Raw genomic sequence first — 22,629 nt, 5'->3', positions numbered from 1 at the left:
TCATCCAACCCGCGCCTGGCGGCCTCAGTGGCCACCCCAATGCGGAAGGAGTGTGAAGTGTATGCAGAACTTTCCATGCCCATCTTCCCCAAACATTTCCGTAGTACTGCCACAAACTGGAACTTTGACAGGTGTGACCCATCCTCATGTATCAAGAAAGGACCCTCTCCCCTGGGTCTTACCCGTGCAAAATTCCCCACAGCCCGAACAGGGCATACCGCACACCCCTGAATGGCGTACAACCCTATCAGCACTCCCCTTTGATCGGTTTTTGACCTCCGCAGCCGCACCGACACCCTATCCTCGAACACCTCTACATCCTGGTTATATAATCCACCCACCATCCGCCGAGAAGGGCTCACCAATTCGCTAATGCGAAACGCCCCAAAAAAGGCCAACGAAAAAGCGGCCAAAAACAAAACAACCTCATATAGAGAGGAACACACCGACTCCAGTTGTTCCCCCAGCGCCAACAAATTCGCAAATGTAATAGGCCACCTCTTATCTTGCCTCCTGTGCCCCTTCCTGTACCCTTTCATGGCTTGCTTAACCCAAAAGTCCTTAGTCCAATCCGACATACCCCGCAGTTTAAACCAAAACGCTATGCCCGCCATCTTGTTTTCTATCGATGAAGCGGACTTCCCCGCCTCCATATTCCTGGAAACAAAGTACAAAACCAGCAGACGAAAATCTGTCTCGCCCCCGCTGACCTCCGACTCCAAAATTAACTCCGACCACTCCTGCCATACCTTTTGGTACGCCGACCACGTGGACATACTCACTGACCGTTGTATCCACCTCACGGCGATTCCAACTCAATCCCCAGATCCAATCCGGGCACGGTACTCCTTCCTTGTCTGCCTCCGGCGCCAGGGCCCTGAACTTGTCCCACTGGAATCGAGACAAAGAATCAGCTAGGGTGTTGTCCACTCCCGGAATATGTACAGCATAGAGAAAGACATTCAATTGCAAGCAGCGCAACACCAACTGTTGCATCAAGCATATGACAGGTTGTGAAGACGCCGACATGCTATTGATAACCTGCACTACGCCCATGTTGTCGCAATTCAAACGCAGTTTCAGGTTCCGGCAAGCCTGTCCCCACAATTCCAAAGCCAGCACTACCGGAAAAAGTTCCAACAGTACTAAATTCCTCAAGAAACCGGCTTCAACCCACGATTGAGGCCAAAGCGCAGCACTCCAGCGGCCTTGAAAAAACGCTCCGTATCCTGTAGATCCTGCGGCGTCCGTAACCAACTCTACATTGAAGTTGCTCACCGGGCCCGACATCCACACTGACCTGCCGTTGTACTCGGAAAGGAACTGATACCAAATCCGGAGGTCCTCCCTATGTTCCCCACTCAGCCGGATAAAGTGCGCAGGCGCCCTTACCCCCGCCGTAGCGGCCGACAGCCGCCGACAGAAAACCCTCCCCATGGGAATGATACGGCAAGAGAAGTTCAACTTTCCCAGCAGGGACTGCAATGCACATAATTGAACCTTCCTACAACCATAAACTGCCCTAATCTCCGCCTGCAAATCCCTGAGCTTCCCTTCCGGCAACCTGCACTCCATGGCCACGGAGTCAATCACAATGCCCAGGAAACTCAGTTCCATCCGCGGGCCATCCGTTTTGTCGGCAGCCAAAGGCACACCAAACTTTGCTGCAATGTGTTGCAACGTGGACAATAAAATCGCACACACATTGGACGAAGGAGGGCCCACGCAGAGGAAATCATCCAAGTAATGGATGATGGAATCCAACCCAGCGACGTCCCATACTACCCACTCTAAAAAGGAACTAAATGCTTCAAACACAGCACAAGAAACCGAACAGCCCATGGGCAAACACCTATCCACGTAATAGCTTCCCTGCCAACAACAACCCAGCAAATGAAAACTGTCGGGTGCACCGGTAATAGCCGAAACGCCGACTCCACATCGGCTTTAGCCATTAGCGCCCCCTGGTCCTAACGGCGAACCCATCGGACTGCCGCATCGAACAAGGGATAAGAAACCGTGCAGGCCTCGGGGTCGATGAAATCGTTCACCGAACCCCCTTTCGGGAACGACAAGTGGTGTATCAATCTAAACTTATTTGGCTCCCTTTTGGGAACCACCCCCAGCGGGAACACCACTAAATCGTCTAAAGGAACCTGATCGAATGGCCCAGCCATTCACCCCAATGATATCTCCTTTGCCAATTTTTCAGAGACCACTGCCGGGTGTTGCAAATTATTCGCAATCGGGGGAATCACAGTCAATGTACACGGGATCCTAAAACCGTCCTGAAATCCAGCGCTGATCAACCTCACCGCCGCTCTATCTGGGTACCTATTTAGAAAAGGCAGCATCCTTTCCCGCATCACCGGAGTCGTCCCTCTTGTACGCAGGCTCCCCAGCACGCTTTCCTTTTTTGAAACACTTGGCGAGGGTATGCGCACCCCCGCATCCTGAACACTCATGCTTAAATCTGCAGCCACCGCCGAACTTGCAAGAGCCCTCGTTGAACTGCCAGCATACTCCCCACTTTTTTCCGGCCGGCAGTTCCGAGGAGGTGCTACCCCTGGCCCCCCCTTGAAAGGACTGTGGCGGGGCCCGAACCGACGCCATTAGCCGCATCCAGAGGCTAATATCCTTATGGTCCCAACGCAGGGCCGGGCGTACCGCCCTGCGCTGGCGAAACTGCTCATCATAGCGCAGCCATGCCGAGCCCCCATAAACCCGATACGCCTCCCCAATGGCGTCCATGTAACAAAATAATGCCGAACAGTGTTCGGGGTTCTTCTCACCGACGACACTTGCAAAGATAGCAAAGGCTTGCAGCCAATTTGTAAATGTATGCGGAATCAGGCGGTAACGCCGTTTCTCTTCATCCTCCTTCTTCGTATCGTCCGGTTTTACCCTGTCCAGGTTAAACTTCTCAAGAGGTAACAGGGAGAAAATCTCCACATATTCCCCTTTCCAAATTTTTTCCCGGACCTCCTGCTTTAAGTGGGCTCCTAACGGTCCCTCGAAGCACACATACACCTTGCAGTGCGCTGCATCCGCGATTCTCACAATGTCGGCTCTCCCTGCTCATTCCGTGGTCCCTGACTCTGACACACTCACCTTCTCCGTGGCCTCCACCGCCTCCTGGACTGGCGGCGTCCCCGCAGCCAAGGGACCCTGCTCTCCTCCGACGACCGGCACCACTCTTGTCGTGGCACCGCCCCCAGGGGCATCCACCGGCGTGTTCACCTGGCCACCCTCGAACCGGACTACCAAAACCCGCAGACCATCCAGCAATGCCTGCAAATGACCCCCGGAACCCGGGACCGTAGCCCCACTCTCCACCCACGGTTGGACAGGACCTGCCAACAGCGTAGCGGGAGGCACCGTCTCCCCCCCCTTGCAGAAGCCACACCCATCGCAAAGCCATCGCAGTGCCGGCCAAGTGACGTGGCTGTCCTCCCTCTGAGCACGCAGGTGGGCCGGACCTAGCACCACTCCTGCCGCGTAAGTCCCGTCCACTGTCTCCTGGTGGCGTCCGCCCACCCACAGCACCGTCCAGCGAAACACTAGCATGACCCCCAGAGGCTGTTGCTGACGCCCCCCTGCTGTCCCCCGCCCCTCAGCTCGTGCGAAGCCACCGGGGGCTTTACGCGGCCTGCCTGGACGCCGCCTGCCTCGCGTTCTTCGCCGCGCTGCGTGGCCTCCTGCCACTGACCCCCTTCTGCTCGTGCAGAGCTGCAGGGGTGACTGTTCCAGCTGCCATGTGTCCTGGCTCCTTCCTCATCCTTGCAGTGCCATGTGCTGACGACCCCCCCTCCCCCTCAGCTCGTGCAGAGCTGCTGGGGGCGACACCAGTGTAGGGTCCCTGTCCTCCCGCCCCACCCACAAGTCCCCATCCACCCCTCTAGGGCTCCTGGAAGTGCGTCTTCTCCTTCCCCCTGACTCGTGCAGAGCCACTGGGGATGATCTTGCCTGGGATCCTCTCCTCCTCTCCCCCGGGGAAGCGGCGCCATGTAGGCCCGTGGCCCCACCCCCCGTCACGAGGCCGCGGCGTGCAGGCCGCCCTGGCCCCACCGGGAACTCTGGCTGGCTCCGTTTAGCTGGTGGCATTGACCGATCCCCCCTCGTACTCCTGGCCCCCCAGGAAGGCCCCACCACAGCCCCTGGAGAGTACCTTGTCGGCGGCCTCGATATCCTGCCGCGAGTTACTGCGCCGTCCTCCCCTGCACGTCTGTCTTCGTCTTGCCGTCCTCCCGCTTCTGCCAACACTGCCGTGACCTGCCGCTTAATCCATTAGGGCCCCCGGGATGCCGCCGCTGCTCTCAGCTGGGCCAACAAGTCCGTCGCGTCCGCCACCTTGCGAGGTATACGAGGAGCAGTGAAAAAACTGCCTCCTCGTGCGTTCTCTCTTCCCAACTGCCCGCTCGTGGCTCCGCCCCTTTTTAAATGGCCGCTCCCCCTCCTCCGTTCCGCCTACATTTTTCTTTAAACCACACCCCCTAGTGCAGGGGTGGCCAACCAGACGAAGACCAAGAGCCAAATTTTTTACCGAGTTACCGCAAAGAGCCACATCATACGCATGCTGGATAAATAAGTGAAAAGAAGCTGAAATGGTTAACAGCCAGCAGTGTGTCACACTATCAACAGACCAAGAATGTGCTGAGCAGATCTTATCAGTGTTCAGGTGAAACGTTATTAAAAAAAATAAAAAAAGTACAGAGCAAGACAGAGGGAGAAGGGAGGACAGATCAGTAACCTGCACACTTGTGGTCATACCTTTTTGTATCTCATCGGCTTCAGATACAGCGTGTTTCTCCTTCCTCTGCCCCCTTTCAGCCTCACTCCAGCGCCTATGTATTCAAATGTGGCGGGCTGGGGGACACTACACGCTGATTGGCTGTTGATGTGTGGGAGGAGCGGAGGAGTGCAGAGACTCGGGCTGCCTGTCACCGCAATGAAACAGCCCGAACCAGCCCGAAGAGCCGAAGGAAACCGATCGACACAGCCCGAAGAGCCGAAGGAAACCGATCGACACAGCCCGAAGAGCCGAAGGAAACCGATCGACACAGCCCGAACCAGCCCGAAGAGCCGAAGGAAACCGATCGACACAGCCCGAACCAGCCCGAAGAGCCGAAGGAAACCGATCGACACAGCCCGAAGAGCCGAAGGAAACCGATCGACACAGCCCGAACCAGCCCGAAGAGCCGCAGGAAACCGACCAAAGAGCCGCATGCGGCTCGAGAGCCGCGGGTTGGCCACCCCTGCCCTAGTGTGTCACTCGACACGCCGTCATGTCCGGCCCTCCTCTACATTCCTCTTGGATGCATTCTCGATCCGGTCCTCTCTTTTTCATCAACACTTTTTTATATATGTTATGTTTTCACTTGGGATAGAGCAACATACTTTTTTTTTATATCTCTTATTATAAGGTCAACGACTCTCAATCTCTTATCCTGGATTTGGACATAGACGGCACTTTGCAAAATCTGTTGCAACATGTACAGTATATCCATATGTCTGGGACGAATCAAACATCTCTTACTTGGGGATCACTCGGACTAAAACCACCAAAGGGCTATATAAAGGAAATGACATCCCCTTCCGTCAGAAATGTAGTCAGGATCTGCTCCAATTACCTAAATACAAATTTTCCTGGGCAGGGCGTCTCACAGCCTTTAAGATGACCATCTTAAATCAACTATTATATTTATATCGCACCCTCTCAATCTGTATACCCCAATCCTATTTCACTCCCCTTTAAATGTTACTAGGATGCTACATCTGGCAGGGATAAAAAACCCTGAAGCACCCACAGGCGTCTTTTTAAACATAGGAAAGCAGGTAGTTCAGGACTAGTGGACATTATAACTCTGCTACAATCCTAGAGCAGATGAATGAAAGGTTTTACTCAACACCAAATATTTTTGTAGGGAGACTTAGAAAGAGCAGTGGGTCGTAATCTTGGGGTATAGCTATATAGCACTCGCCCTGATACCCCAGTTCCTCCTCACTATCCTCCTACTCTTATGCCCTGTATTCCGACGGAAAAGGTCCGATCGGATTATGTAGTCGGAAAATCTAATTGTGTGTGAGCTCTATCGGACTTTTTCCGTCAGAAATTCCGATGGAAAAAGTTTGAGAGCTGGATCTAAAAAAATTTCCGACAACAAAATCCACTCTGACTTTTTCCAATCGTTTGTAGAGAATTCCAACGGACAAAGTGCCACGCATGCTCAGATTAAATTATGAGACCAAAGCTATTGGCTACTGGCCTCTACGTAGTCCCATCATACGTAATGGATGTCACCTGATTCCGAACGATCGGATTTTCCGACAACTTTGTCCGACCGTGTGTATGCAACACTAATTCCAAGGGATTTTGTGGTCGGAATGTCCGACCGTGTGTACAGGGCATTAGGCTGGGTTCACACTAGAGCTGCACGATTCTGGCTAAAATGAGAATCACGATTTTTTTTGCTTAGAAGATAGATCACAATTCTCTCAGGATTCTCACGGCATAACATAATTTTTCACATTAAAACAAAAAAAAATTGTGCTAACTTTACTATTTTTTTATTTTTTTATTTATTGAAGTGTATTTTTCCCAAACAATTAGTGTGACATAAAATATTGCAGCAATTGCCATTTTATTCCCTAGGGTCTCTGCTAAAATTATATATTTTATATATATATATATATATATATATATATATATATATATATATATATATATATATATATATATATAATGTTTGGGGTTACAAGTAATTTTCTAGCAAAAAATATTGATTTTAACTTGTAAAGTGTAAAGGGATTGTAAAGTAAAAAAAAAATAAAAAATAACAAACATGTTATACTTACCTCCACTGTGCAGCTCGTTTTGCACGGAGTGGACCCGACCCTGCTTTTCTGGGGTCCCACGGTGGCTGTCTCTGCTTCCCATGGTGAGAAGCACCTGCGGGCACGCTCCCGTGATACAGCCGGCGGCTATAGCCGCTCGCTGTATCACACGGCCCCGCCCCCGGCGCTCCATGTCATGTGATGTGATTGACAGCAGCGCGAGCCAATGGCTGCGCTGCTTTCAATCCATCCACTCCAGCCAATCAGCGGCCAGGCTGAGCGGGGAAGAGGACGGCAGGGGCGAGCGCGGGACTTTCGAGGGGTGAGGTAAGTAAAACGGGGGGGGGGGGGTTGGGGGCGCAGGCGAGATGCATAGAATGCATTAAGGTGAAAAAACATTTACCTTTACAACCCCTTTAAGAAAGAAGTGTCAGAAAAAGATTTAGACTTTAAGTGGTTAAACTTCCTGCATTTACAGGTGGTTGAAAGCTTGGCAGACTGCCCAGATTATTTGTTTACACAAGAAGTTCTATCCCTTTGATCTAAGAAGTAAGTTAGTTACAATGTTTCAAGTTCTAAACTTGGCAGATTGCCCGGGATGCTTTCTTTTGACAGCTGAGTGAGCGGATAATCTCTCCACTTGTTTATATGAAAGAATCGCCTACTCTTAGCGGGAGAGATCGTCAAGGGAGTGAATCGAGATTGTGTTTTTTTAACGATTAATAGTGCAGCTGTAGTTCACACTACTGCGAATTGGATGCGGGATCACCGCAACTAATTCGCAATAGCAGGAGATTGTGACTGGCTCTCTCCGTACATTTCTCCGATGCGGGTCACGGTGCGAATTCGCACAGGAGTTCTGTGAGTCCTTTGGTCCGTTTCAGGTCCAAATTCAGCCCAAAATTCAGGCTGAAATCGGACCTGAAACGGTGAACCAGGACGCACCGGACCCCTGCTGTGAGCCGCACCAGCATTAGGAGTGAACCGAGCCTCAAAGCTATGTTGAAGACCTACATTGCAGTGTTTTTGCATTTTTTTTTCCTGCTGATCCATAATCTTTTAGCACTTGTACACACGGTCGGAGAATCCGTTGGAATGTGTCCTATCGGACCGCGTTGTCGGATAATCCGACTGTGTGTGGTCTGCATCGGACTGATTCAGTCGGAATATCCGTCTGACCCAATTTTCCAACTTGTTGGAAATATTTTCCGACCAACTGGTTCGATCGGACATACTCCGATCATGTGTAGAGAATTTTGATCGGACCAAGTGCCACGCATGCTCAGATCAAATTCCTACATCAAAGCTATTGGTTACTAGCCTGAACGTAGTCCCATAGTAACGAAATTACGTCATCACGTTCTGAATGATCAGATTGTTCGACAACTTAGTCCGACCGTGTGTATGCAACAGTTTTGGACAAGATCCGACGGACAAAATCCGACGGACAAAATCTGACGGATTTGGTTGTCGAAATCTCCGACCGTGTGTACAGGGGCTTAGAAGGATTTCATAAAAATGTTCTTGTGCAAACTTTGAGTTGTGTTTCCTTATCCTGACATGTACACCTTTGTACTCTATTTGATTGTCAATTAAAATCAATAAAATCTTGGGGAAAGAAATATAATGCTTTTGTTTGAATGTCAGAATAGTCGGACGATACATAAAAGTACATGAGAACAAAAATGGCATCATTGGTATTTTTGCAAAAGGCATCATGTGACGCCAGACAGGCACGGTATGGAGGTGTCTGCTCTCCACTATTATAGACATTGTAAGAACCAGACAAATCAAGGGTTTTATAATAAAACCTGTTTATTGATGCAGGTTGGACAATCTGTTATCTCATGTCATATATCAGAGAAGGGTGTGGCTGAAGAGCATCACAACGGTTCCCATCACCAGGAAAATTGTGGAGTAGCTGGATCTGATGCTGATGCCTCCATTGCACAAGTCACTGGAACAGCAGGACACAGAAGTTGAACCCCCGATACTATTGACATTGGATTCCATGCAGCTGAATGAGCAGGACTTAGTCATTGCAGTTGTACCTACAGAGAGAACAAATGGAACATTCTTTAATTTCCAGTATATTATCCTTCCTGAATGTAACCTGGAAATTGGATTATATGATTACGTTTGGAGGCAATGTACCTCTTAGGTGGACCTGTCCCAAAACAGGCCAATTCAAGTTAAAGAGGAGGGCCGTTTAAAAAAAAAAAGGGACACTTACCTGTCCAGGGCGATGACGGCCGCCCGAGGCTGACCCGTCCCTCGGCTCTTGTGTCCCGGCGCCGCCATTTTGGCTAAGGGAAACAGGCAGTGGAGCCTTGCGGCTTCACTGCCCGTTTCCTACTGCGTATGCGCAAGTCGCGCAGCGCTTTGTGAATGGGGCGCGCTGTGTTCTGGGACACACAGTTCCCAGAACACAGCACGACCCATTACTCAGAAGACGCCACACGGAGGAGAGAAGACAGAAGATCTCCGCGGAGGAGGAAGAGGCAGATTAGGACGATGTGCCTAGCAACAGGCATTTCTGGTAAGTTAAAAAAAAATATTTTTTTTAATGTATTTTTTTTTTTTCAGGGTGGCCCTCCACTTTAAGCATATGATGAAAAAAATGCATAAACAGAGACGACCTTCGGTGAAAGCCATTTGTCACAATAATCAGTAAATTTAGAGCTATAGGCAGCTAACTGTGTATGCAATCCTGACTTTTCCAGTGTAAGTCAAGATTTGCCCCTTACAACACTTGAAGCTTCTTGGTGATTCCTTAGTTGATCTTTGAAGCAATCCATCCCATTAAGAAATTCAGGCAGCTAAAGGGAGGGGGCAATCTTCAACTTTCACATGGAAATATAAGATTTGATATTTTCAGATCCAATGATTGTTTTGACACTTGTTTTGTGAAAGCTTTACATTAAAGCAGCCATTCTCAACCAGAGTACAATGAAACCCTAAGGTTCCTCCAGAGGTTGCTGGGGGTTTGTTGACCTTACATAGTAGGTGAGCTTAAAAAAAGACACAAGTCCATCAAATCCAACCTATGTGTGTGATTATATGTCAGTGTTACATTGTATATCCCTGTATGTTGTGGTAGTTCAGGTGTTTATCTAATAGTTTCTTGAAACTATCAATGCCCCCCCGCTGAGACCACCGCCTGTGGAAGGGAATTCCACATCCCTGCCGCTCTTACCGTAAAGAACCCTCTAGGTAGTTTAAGGTTAAACCTCTTTTCTTCTCATTTTAATGAGTGGCCACGTGTCTTGTTAAACTCCCTTCCGCAAAAAAGTTTTATCCCTATTGTGGGGTCACCAGTCCGGTATTTATATATTGTGGGGTCACCAGTACGGTATTTGTATATTGAAATCATATCCCCTCTCAAGCGTCTCTTCTCCAGAGAGAATAAGTTCAGAGCTCACAACCTTTCCTCATAACTAATATCATCGAGACCCTTTATTAGCTTTGTTGCCCTTCTTTTGTAGTCGCTCCATTTCCAGTACATCCTTCCTGAGGACCGGTGCCCAGAACTGGACAGTATACTCCAGGTGCGGCCGGACCAGAGTCTTGTGGAGCTGGAGAATTATCATTTTATCTCTGGAGTTGAACCCCCTTTTTAAAGCGGAGGTCCACCCTAAAGTGGAGCTTCCGCTCATTGGAACAGTACAGGTATCTGCACCCACTTCCGGCGTAGATTCTGCAGAAGGTACGCCCCTTTCCGCAGAATCTACGCCCCTTTCCGAAGGTCCCCCGCTGCCTGCTGGGAAACAGACGGATCCCAGAGACAGCGGGGACCATCCTTATTGCGCAGCGCGACTCGCGCATGCCCAGTAGGGAACCAGGAAATGAAGCCGCAAGGCTCCACTTCCTGATTCCCATACCCAAGATGGCGGCGGCAGCACCCGAGAGACGATCGAAAGATCGGCTTCGGGTGATGACATCGCGGGCGCACTGGGCGGGTAAGTGTCATTATTTTAAAAGTCAGCAGCTGCAGTATTTGTAGCTGCTGGCTTTTAAAAAAAAAAAAAAAAACGGCGGACTCGTGCTTTAATGCCAATATTCTGTTTGCTTTGTTAGCAGCAGCATTGCATGCCATTGCTGAGCCTATCATCTACTAGAACCCCCAGGTCCTTTTCCATCCTAGATTCCCTGAGACTTCCCATCTAACGGTGCATGCATAATTTCATGGCCAACACTACATGGGTGGTTGGATAGCACCAATTATCTTTTTAGATGTCTGAAATGGTGGATTTTTGATCACCACTGTAAGGAGGGTATTGTTCCCACTGACCAGCAATGCAAGGCGCATTGATCCATCTAACCACCACTGTAAGGAGCATTTAAAATCTGTAAAAAGTGATTTTGCGCAAAAAATAATAATAAAATATTTATCACTAAAAACACTATAATAAGATACCCAACAGATAAATTACTCAAAACGGGGGGGAAGAGTGTCTCCACCTGATAACAATGTGCAAAAATACAATGTGAAAAAATGTCAGCAAAGTGTCCTGTAAGGATTAAGGTATGTGGAAAACAAAATGGTTGACCGTATGTCTTACTAAATACATGTATTTTTCTATCCTTCTCTGTAAAATAAGGATTCGTCATCTATTGTCACGTACTCATCAAGAAGAGGCCGCATCAGCCCTAAAAAGCAGTCTACGCCCAGAAGATTGTCTTATCAGCTGATAACACCCGGAGAATTGTCTTTTCTTTGAAAATGTTGTTTTTTTTACATTTGCTGATGTTTGCCCTTTTCTGTCTATAAAAGATGTAATAAAGAAGCCTCAGAGCCAGAGTCAGTCAGAGACAGTCAGAGTTAACGACGGACTTCTGAGCAGAAATACTGAATAATACCTCTGTGTCTCTTTGCTTGGATAAGAACTCTAACTAACAATTGGGAAACGGTAACATAACCTGACAAATAGGTGACTTGTTGAGGTCACACCTAACATTTCTGGCGCCGCGAATAGGGACTCGCTGAAGAAACTACAAGAGGCGAACGAACATAAGGACGGAACGAAATGGTCGGGCACATCAAGAACCACAGACAAATCCTGCGCAGGTAAGAAAAGCTTTATTTTCTTATAAACTCTGTGCTTCTTAGATTTGTGCCCACCTGATCTGTCTGAATTGTTCTTCAGGTAAACACCAACCTCTGTAGTAAGCGGGTCTTGAACTTAATATTTTGGCTTATGTTACCGTTGTTTCTTGTCTGTCTACTTGTCATCTGTCTGTTGTGAATGAGATAAGCCCTGTTTGTATGGTGTGAATTGAAACATATATCATCCCAATGGGTAACGGAATGCGCCCTTAACTCGTAAGAGTACTTTGGGGGTCCGACACTTAAGTTTGATATACGCTTTTTGATTCATGAGCCTAAAAACGGGTTGAAAGTATAAGTCCTGACTGCCTCAATAAAGCAGGAATAAGAAACGAATGCTGAGAGATTCCATGGTAATGGGAAGGAAATAAGGTCTCCACAAAGCCCGGAGACCTAGTCATATGTGTTTGGCCACCAAAAGGGAATGCTTGTATATGTTGTAGCCGTCAGTCTGGTCATAATATTTGTCAGTTGGCTAGCATATAAGGTAATTCGATTTCAGAAATCTCATCCAGGAGAGGTTTTTTAGTATTTTGGCACCCTAGGAGGAGAAGGCAACGAGACACTTAGTAAGTGATCCAAACGCCACCTAGGCAGGACTGTCAAAATGGGCCAGACACATGGTAAACCCCAGGAGGAATCTCAGAAATGTTATGCTGTTAAAGACATAATTACAATGTTGTATGGGAAGGATAAGGCACAGGGCACAAATAGGGTTCTCAAGAAATTGGGGATGGATGGAGAAAATGGATTAAGTGTAGAAGGTTGGGAAGAAATAAAGAGAGACAGACAGGGAGAGATATTGCAGAACAGATGGGTATCACAAATACAATGTTTAATTAAGGTTTCCAACAGGGCTGAAGAGGAGGGATGGGAGTATTGTCAGGAAAAGGGTGGATGGGATATGAAGGTCCGACACAAAAGTCTTCCTTCTGCTCCCGGCGATAGGGTAAATACGGGAGGTACTCCACCTCCTTATAACACTACCACACCAGGTAATGAAAGACCAAAACTTTATCCTTCCTTAAGAGGAAGAGGATGGGTATGCCGAGTATGCGGTATCCAGAACCCAGACTGGGCACAGGAATGTGTGCATTGCGGCGCTCAAAGACCAGAGCCCGTAGCTCCAGTCCATAGTCGGACTAGGGTAATACAAGTAAATAATCCAAATGCGGGTCAAGCAGGACAGCCACCTACAGTGACCCGACAAGTCGTTCTGAGGACATGGACACCTTGGTCGGCTGACACTCTTATGGCATTAATACAGAATGCTCCTGATCCCGTAGCAAAACCTGCCGCATTCTGTAGATTCGTGACACAATTACTAGACACACATGAAGCAACTTGGCAAGATGGGGAAGAATTGTGTAGACATAAAATGACACTAACGATGTTTAATCAATTTATGAATGAAATTGCTCCACATAGACCACAAGGGGATCCAGCGGCAGATCCGCCAGGAGTACATCCCCGTCATATAGACTCTAGACCCCTGTTTATTGCTCAGTTACGAGAATTTTGCCAAGGGAAACAGCAGGAAAGGGGTTCGACAGCGCCCATAAAACAGGCCCCAGGTCAGACTGTTACAGAATTTTACCTCAACATGGAAAGCATGATGGCTGACGAAGGTCTAGATTTAGCCTTACCCGTCACTATTAGGGCTTTCAATCGACAGTTTATGGAAGGACTAGTACCCCAAATAGGTGACAAACTGAAGGTATGTACTCCCGAATGGAGAGCCATACGGGACAGAGGAACATTGTTGCAGAAAGCACAAGGCATAGAGGCTGATTTAGCAGAAACTAAACCCAGAAGGACACCGGGAGTTAACACTGTTGCCCGGGTCGGGGAAGGAGGGAATTCCTCCCGTAAACCTCTTACCTGTTATTACTGCAACAAGGTGGGACATATAAAAAGAGACTGTAGGAAAAGGATAAAAGACGAACAGGAAGGAAACACGGACAGAGACACGAGGGACTACAGACAGAGGCGTACCAATGATAGGGACGATCCGACCGCATGACTTGCCCCAGTCCTAGCTGAATCAGAGAACAAAATGCTCCACATGTTGATGAAGGTGGAAGGTAAACATATTCCTTGTTTGGTTGACACAGGAGCGTCACGCAGTCTGTTGTCTGATTCAGTAGTCCCTCCACACATGACGTCCCGTGACACCATACCCATAAGTGGTTATGACGGTCTTTTGACTGATGCCCCACTGACTAAACCTTAAAAAGTAAAAATAGGGGGAATGGCTACCGCCTGACACTTGTGTATTGTTGCAATATGTAGATGACCTATTGTTATGTTGTCCGGATAACGATACTTGTTTAAAAGCCACTCTCTCATTGTTACAATTCCTGGCTGAAAAAGGGTGCAAGGTGAATAGAACTAAGTTACAGGTATGTCAGAAAAAGGTTGTCTTTTTGGGCCACTGTATATCCCAGGGTACTCGACACCTCACTGAAGACCGAGTCCAGGCCATAAGACAAATGAATATCCCACGCAACTTTAAGCAACTTCGTATGTTTCTGGGAATGGTGTCATATTGTAGACAATGGATACCACATGCCAGTTCTCTGATGCAGCCATTATATGATTGCTTGAAAATAGTACCCTATGTACTCACAGAAGCAGGTCATGAATCTTTTAGCACCTTAAAAAGGTTACTAATTTCGGCACCTGCGATCGGGATCCCTGATTATACCAAAACATTTCATTTGTACATTGCTGAAATCACGGGACACGCAACAGGGGTGTTGACACAACAACACATCAAACAAAGGCCGGTAGCATACTTCTCGGCGGCTCTCGATCCTGTCTCTAGAGGATCACCGTCCTGTGTACGAGCAGTCGCAGCAGTGTCAATTATCATTGACAAATCCTCAGAAATTGTCTTAGACAATCCTGTAGTGGTACATACCACACATGACATACACGCCATCTTGTCACAGGTCCAACCAAAATACATATCAATGGCAAGGCAGCTGCGTCTACAATGCACTTTGCTCCTACCCCCCAATGTTACCTTTCAGCGATGCACTTCTTTTAACTTAGCACAGCTTTTACCATTACAGACAGATTTGACAGGGGGGAGTAATGATGATAATGGTGTAGATACAGCACAAGATACTCAGGATTCTGACACACTTTCATTTCATGACATAACATCTGATGAACACGATTGTTTTCAACTTATGGAACAAGAAACCACGGGGTTCCCACATGTCACAGACATACCCATTGCAAATGCAGAACACACACTGTACATAGATGGTAGTAGATTTGCCGATGACAAAGGTAAATATCACACAGGTTATGCTGTGGTAACGGACACACAGGTAATTGAGGCAAAGTCACTACCAGCACACATGTCGGCACAAGAAGCGGAACTAACCGCTCTAGAGAAAGCCCTAGAACACTTGGAGGGACAAGAAGGGAACATTTACACTGATTCCGCATACGCCTACGGTGTGGCACATGATTATGGCCACATATGGAAAGCTAGAGGTTACCTTACAGCAGCAGGCACACCTGTTAAACATGGTGAAGGAATCAAAAGAGTCCTGAACAATCTTCAAAAGGTTAAAAGAGTAGCCATCATGAAGATAGCGGCACACACGAGCGCAAAAACAACTGAGGCAAAAGGAAACGCATTTGCAGATTTAACTGCAAAGAAGGCAGCTCTAGGGGAAGTAAGCCCTGAGACCTTAGCCACGGTACAGGTGAGTATGCCCGAAACCACATGGCAGCAGCTAATGGAACTACAGGAACAAGCAGGGGCTATTGAGAAGGACCGTTGGGTTAAGGAGGGAGCTGCACCAGGCCTTGACAATGTATGGAGAGAAGGAGACAAAATATGTCTACCCGCTTCTCTATACCCCGCAATGGCAGTGGCTGTTCACTTACCCACTCATGTCAGCTCCAATTCTATGTATAGGATTGTAAGCCAAGGATGGCTAGCCCCTGGATTCAGTAGTACTGCAAGGAACTACTGTGCTGCATGCCAAATCTGTCTGATTAATAACCCAGGACAGAGAGTGAAAACCCCACGTAAACATCAGGTCCGGGCCCAATATCCTTTTCAGAGACTGCAGATTGACTACATACAAATGCCTAAGAGCGGCCCCTTTGAATTTGTTCTCGTGTGCATCTGCCTATTTTTCAGGCTGGTCCGAAAGTTATCCTGTGAAATCAGCTACGGCAAAAGCCACCGCCAAGAAACTGATTACTGAGCTGATACCTAGGTTTGGTCTCCCAGAAACAATAGAATCAGATAGGGGGACACATTTCACGGGAGAAATAATGCAAAATGTGATGGCAATGTTAGGGGTTCAACAAAGTTTTCATACTCCTTACCACCCACAGAGTTCAGGATCAGTAGAAAGAGTAAATGGTACAATCAAGCTGAAAATACAAAAAGCTATGCAGGAGTTGAACAAACCATGGCCTGAGTGCCTAGCTTTAGCTTTGTTCTCTATTAGGTACACCCCAACAGGAAAAACAGGGTTATCCCCATATGAAATACTGTTTGGAAGTGCACCTAGATTAGGTTTATATTTTCCTCAAAGTATGCAATTACAATGTGATAGGTTAACTACGTATGTAATACAGTTGCAACAACGTCTGACTAAAATCCACAAGAGTGTGTATTCTTCTCTTCCAGACCCTAATTCTGTCACAGGTACTCACGATCTACAACCAGGAGACTATGTGTATGTAAAGAAACATACCAGAAAGACACTGGAACCAAGGTTTGAAGGTCCTTTCCAGGTGCTATTGATTACAGCAACCTCAGTGAAATTGGAAGGGAAACCTATCTGGATCCACGCTTCTCATTGTAAAAAGGAGCCAGTTGGCAAATGACAACATGTATCTTTTTATTGTTTCAGTAATTCTGGCTAATAGTTTGGTTACCTCACAGAATAAAATACACAAGGATGAAGGATTTTCTAAAAAAATGTTATTACTGAAGTTTAAATATGCTTATGCCCAGAAGTCAGGATATGAGAAATGTTGGATTTGTAGCAAATTACACCCCAGCACAGCAAGTATACCACTGATGGCAGGGCCTATAAACTATACTGATCTTGCTAACAGTAGCATTAACATAATTAGAACAAATACCAATGAGACAGTAATGTTTAAGTCAAATGGTCTCGCCTTTTCCCCTGATTGGTGTTTCAACTTAGGGAACACAACGGGAGGAAATGGAGAATGCCAAGACAGCAAGTTTAATTTGTCCATTGTCGTATTAAATGGAAGCTTCTATCCCAGTAATTCCAGCACACACCAGACATTATCTGACTTCCTCACTAACATTGTGGATAATAATAAACTTATCCCTCTATGGATACACCTCTCGTTATAGAAATGATATCAGTTCAAGATCAGTAGCTCTAGGAAACAATATATACATCTGTTGTGAGGATAAATGTTATACTTGGATACCTAGAAGAGCTCAGGGATGGTGCTACCTCGCAAGTTTAGTACCAGTAATGGGAGTAGTAGGTGATGAACGAGGTGATCACCTATTAGAAGCTAGCATGCATCCTAGATATCCCCTCAGGTATCGTAGTAAAAGAGAAATATTCCTGAAGAAGGACATGGCATGGGCTTGGTTCCCGTCCTGGACAGGATGGGGTATAGACTTAATGAAAAGACTAAATAACTATACAGGAATTATTAATGATGTTTTGGAGAAAAACTCTGATGATATTACTAAGTTAAATCTGGAGACCAGAGCCATCAGACAACAATTAGAATTACATGAATTAGCAATTGAAAGTATGAGTGCAGCACTGACAGGACTCTGTGAAACTACTGAGGACTATGAGTGCTGTACTTGGATACATAACACCAGCATTGAGGTACCTGACTATTATGACATCATTGCACAACACCGTACGGAAGTAAAGAATTTACAAGAGAAGGCCCGAAATATTGGTCGCGACTGGGATCCGTTTGGTGGAACTTTTAGTTTCTCAGGGTTATTCTCTTGGGTTAAGAAGGCAGCAATGACGATTATAGTGGTGCTCTTATTCGTATTTTTCTTTTATGTATGCTTTAAACTGCTCATGTGCTTTTGCAAGAAAGCCAAGGTAAATGATGCGGAAAAGATGGAACTTTTGTGAAGATAGGTAGATTTAGTTTCTTGACATCACCCATCTGTCAGAAAAGCCACTCTTCCTGAATTTTAGATGTTGGTACTGTCCAGGGGGATGGGTGTATACCCCTCTGACAACTCGCGGTCAGGGAGAGTACTCTGGATATAGGCTGACTAGAACTTGTTCAGGTGGACCCAGGGCAAGAGGGAGGGGTGATGTCAAAGGGGGAAATGTAAGGATTAAGGTATGTGGAAAACAAAATGGTTGACCGTATGTCTTACTAAATACATGTATTTTTCTATCCTTCTCTGTAAAATAAGGATTCGTCATCTATTGTCACGTACTCATCAAGAAGAGGCCGCATCAGCCCTAAAAAGCAGTCTACGCCCAGAAGATTGTCTTATCAGCTGATAACACCCGGAGAATTGTCTTTTCTTTGAAAATGTTGTTTTTTTTACATTTGCTGATGTTTGCCCTTTTCTGTCTATAAAAGATGTAATAAAGAAGCCTCAGAGCCAGAGTCAGTCAGAGACAGTCAGAGTTAACGACGGACTTCTGAGCAGAAATACTGAATAATACCTCTGTGTCTCTTTGCTTGGATAAGAACTCTAACTAACAATTGGGAAACGGTAACATAACCTGACAAATAGGTGACTTGTTGAGGTCACACCTAACAGTCCCAAATGTGCTAAATGAAGGACTGTGCAAAACTAGCATTAAAATGTGCAAAAATAGCAATCCAGTGTGCAAAAAATGGCAATGAAGTGTCCAAAGCAGTTCCTAAGGTCACATGAAATAATTAGTCTTCAAAGATAAAATAAACAAAGAACGTACACATGAGTAAATCTCAAAAGGGTAAATAAAATGGGGCTACAAGCCTCTAAATTAGTGGATAAAGTAATAAATAAAATGATCAAAATTCCGCCGTCTTCATGGACTGATGGATCCATATAAAGAGAACTGATAAATGGATGTCCATACTTGAAAATGTCCATGTATGTTCTTTGATATTTTGAAGGCAGCCTCTTAGGCCGCGTACACACGGGCGGATTGTCTGCCCAACTAAGTTCGTCAGACAGTCTGACAGACAGTCCGTCCAACTTTTAAATGAACGGACTTGACCACACATGACGAACAGACAGTCCGCTGAAAACTTGCGCGATGACGTGTACAGCGCGTACGACGGGACTAAAAACACGAAGTCCAATACACTGCAATGCAACCTTCCGCCGTGGAAATCCTTTCTGAGCATGCGCCAAACTTAGTACGTCCAACTTGCCTACTCACGAGCGGACTGTCCGCTGAAACCAAGTTTGGACGGACTGTCTTACGGAAATTCCGAAAGACTTGGTTCGGCAGACTGTCCGCTGAAAAAGTCCGCTGAAGCCCACACACGAGCGGATTGTCCGCTGAACTGTGTTTCGGCGGACTAAGTTGGGCGGACAATCCTCTCGTGTGTACGCGGCCTAAGTGCTCAAGTCTCCCAAAACTCTCACCTCAATTCTACAAGTAAATTGCATCCATAAATAGTCAGGAGTCTCCACTGTCACTCATGGGCACTTCATTAGGGAGTATGCACTGTAGCTAAGCTCTCAGATATTCCTCCAATAGATAGGATAAAGTGAGGTATTCCGCTCACAAACTCAGATATATTCAGAACAACTTGCCTCAGTATAAAAGGGGAACAAAGCAAAGAAGCCTCCAATAGTGAAGAAAGTTATGGACAAAACAAAATCCTATTTATGAAAACTACCCAAATGGACTCTTATGTAGCGCTGGCTCCTGAAGAGCATGCACTATGTGTTTTTGTCATTTAATATTCCTGGAACCACAGTTTGATTTTCGGCTCAATTACACAAAATTTTGGTCTCAGTACTGAAGGGATATTTAGCTTAACCGCTTTCATTCTTTAAGAAATTTGGTTTCCATTTTGTGTCTCTCTAACATCCACTTCACAAAATGTTTAAGTTTTGCTAATTTAGTTTTGTTTCTCATGTTACTGTTATCTTCTTTCAGTTGTTTCGTTTCTTGGAAAGCACATGATTTTGAGGAATCTCTAGTTTCACTTTTATTGTAGGCTGTACTTGTATAGGATTGGATAATCTGTATGACACGTTCAAAGGGTGGTACTTTCTGAAAGCCCCCTTTAAATATTCACACCAAAGAATAAAGATTAGATTTGCTCGGAGAGACTTTGTTGTTTTGTGTCATTGTCTCAATGGGCTAATCTCCCAGGCCTGTGTGGGTGATTGGACATCACACTTTAACAGACATGAAGGGGTTAAAAAACCACCTCTAGACAATCTACATTTCCCTTCAAGTACCAGTCTATCTGGATTGCATTTGTTCTGCTTGACCATATGTGGCTCTGTCATCTCTGGCAGGTGCCAGAACACAGTCCAGTTGCACTGAGTGCCAGTTCTCTCTCGGAATCAGCCCAGTGGGAGTGTCACTCTTGCTGTGCATTCTGGGAGGGGGTCCTTAAGGTGCTGACATCACGTGCTTTAGGGTTCCGGTCCAGAAGTGCTTTCTGTCTGTTTGGTCCTGGTCCTCCCGATCAGCCCCCAGGGCTCACATGGCCTGGGGTGTGGATCCACTCGATTGCAAGTCTCGTGGCTGGCTGGCCCGAGGCAAAGTAATTGAAGGAAGAATTCGTAGGTGGTCCAGTGCCGTCTTGGTTTGTGGAGAGGCCCAGCAACTGGGAAAAGCATCCAGAGGAGGACTCTTCGGGAGAAGGCCACGCAAAGGTTGGCTTCTCAGAAGGAGCCTGGAGGCTTAGTTGAAAGACCCCAAGCGAAAACCGATCTCCTATGGTATCGCCGGACCGACTGCAAGATACTGGTACTGTACGAGGGTTCTCTAAGTTGTCTACATCTTTCAGTTATTCAAGGGTTCTACAATAAGTCTGTGGCAGAGACTTTATTCAAGTGTTCTATAACAAGTCTGTGGCAGAGACTTTATTCAAGTGTCCTATAGCAAGTTTTTGGCAGAGACTTCGCTTTGTTTGAGCACTCTATCAGCTGCTAGGCCTGGTGAGAGAAGGACTATCTGATAAGGGTGAGGATCCAGCTGTGAATGGCTATTCTCTGGATTTTCCTAATGTGAGAGACTCTTTTCTACTTGACTTAGTTCCAAGAGTACCTGGACTTTTCTACCTAAACCCTCTAACCCTACTTTGAGAGACTGTGTTTCATTTATTCTTCTTTGCAAAAAAAAAATCCCTAAAGTGGACCTTCCGCTCATTGGATTCCCCCCCCCCCTCTGGCGCCACAATTGGCACCTTTCACGGGGGAGGGGGGTGGAGGTAGCTGTACAGTACAGGTATCTGCACCCACTTCCGGGATAGCTCTCTGTGGAAAGGGGCGTAGATTACGCCCCTTTCCGAAAGTCCCCCGCTGCCTGCTGGGAAACACACAGATCCCAGAGGCAGCGGGTCCATCCTTATTGCGCAGCGCGACTCGCGCATGCGCAGTAGGGAACCGGGAAATGAAGCCAAAAGGCTCCACTTCCTGATTCCCATACCCAAGATGGCGGCGGCAGCACCCGAGAGACAATCGAGAGATCGGCTTCCGGTGCCGACATCGCGGGTGCGCTGGGCGGGTAAGTGTCACTATTTTAAAAGTCAGTAGCTGCAGTATTTGTAGCTGCTGGCTTTTAAAAAAAAAAAAAAACATGGACTCCCGGCGGACTCCCGCTTTAAGTGGATTTGGTGTCAGTCTTTGCAGTTCTTGGGCCATCTACCTCGGGAAACCCCTAGACATACACGAGGTCAAGAAGGTAACAGTAAGCCCAATCAAATCAGCCGCTCCTTCGGGGGTCAGCGCTACACTTACATTAAAACATTAAAAACAGGCCCCTCCTTTTGTAAGGAGCATTGTTCCCACTGACCACCACTGTGACTACAAATGTATAAGGCATTTTGTTAACTTACACATGATGAACTAGTTTTAACAAGGGGGTTTCTTGGGGCCTATAAATTATTTGGGTTCCTCTAGAGTAAAAAGGTTGAGAAAGGCTGATTTGAGGTTAAATCTCTATTTTATTGAGAACAAAAAATACTATAAGGACAGCAATATACAGTACAAAGCTAATGGGCACTGTACAGGAAGGTTTCTGAATATCCATGGTGTGTACTCCATGACATACTAGGTCCATGCTGAGCAATAAAAAGGAAAAACAAAAAGGATATCCTTTTTGATGTGATGCATAGCATTTAAACTTGAAATAACAGAACAATTTCTTCGCAACATAAACATGTATACTTAGCTGGGTATACATATTTATATAGTAAACAGCAGAGCACAGTGCATGTTCACAGTCAGATTCGTATCATTTGAGACTATTATAAAATTAAAGGTCTCTTGTTCTGGATAGACAGAGATTTATTTGGTAGTACATGTGGGGACTTTGAGATTAACTGAAGTGTCCTTAATTCAAATGAAATGTTTGAAGCTAGGCTGTAGCCAGCCTGAGCTTTTTTATTGTTGTCTGAATATGTTAGGTTTCTCCTGGACCCATGGACATTGTTTGCTTCTGTCTGCTTCTTGGTATGGGGTTCCCTAGTAGATAGAGTAAGAAGAT

General features: G+C 46.5%; 1 protein-coding gene across 1 annotated transcript in view; it reads right to left on the bottom strand.

Moving 5' to 3' along the window:
- Nucleotides 1-8,631: 8,631 nt before the first annotated feature.
- The window catches only part of LOC143995822 (ly6/PLAUR domain-containing protein 2-like), a 44,316-nt gene continuing 30,318 nt past the window's right edge, over nt 8,632-22,629 (bottom strand). The window contains exon 3 of the mRNA XM_077490534.1: nt 8,632-8,885. Within this exon, the coding sequence (XP_077346660.1) occupies nt 8,692-8,885 (194 nt within the window). The 3' untranslated portion in view covers nt 8,632-8,691. The remainder of the gene's footprint in view (nt 8,886-22,629) is intronic.

This window comes from Lithobates pipiens, unplaced genomic scaffold (assembly GCF_037356315.1).
Source record: "Lithobates pipiens isolate NorthernLeopardFrog02 unplaced genomic scaffold, aLitPip1_a1.2 Scaffold_19, whole genome shotgun sequence".
Taxonomy (NCBI): Eukaryota; Metazoa; Chordata; class Amphibia; order Anura; family Ranidae; genus Lithobates; species Lithobates pipiens.
Note: the sequence above shows the minus strand (reverse complement) of the source record. Positions and strands in the feature narration are given on the sequence as shown.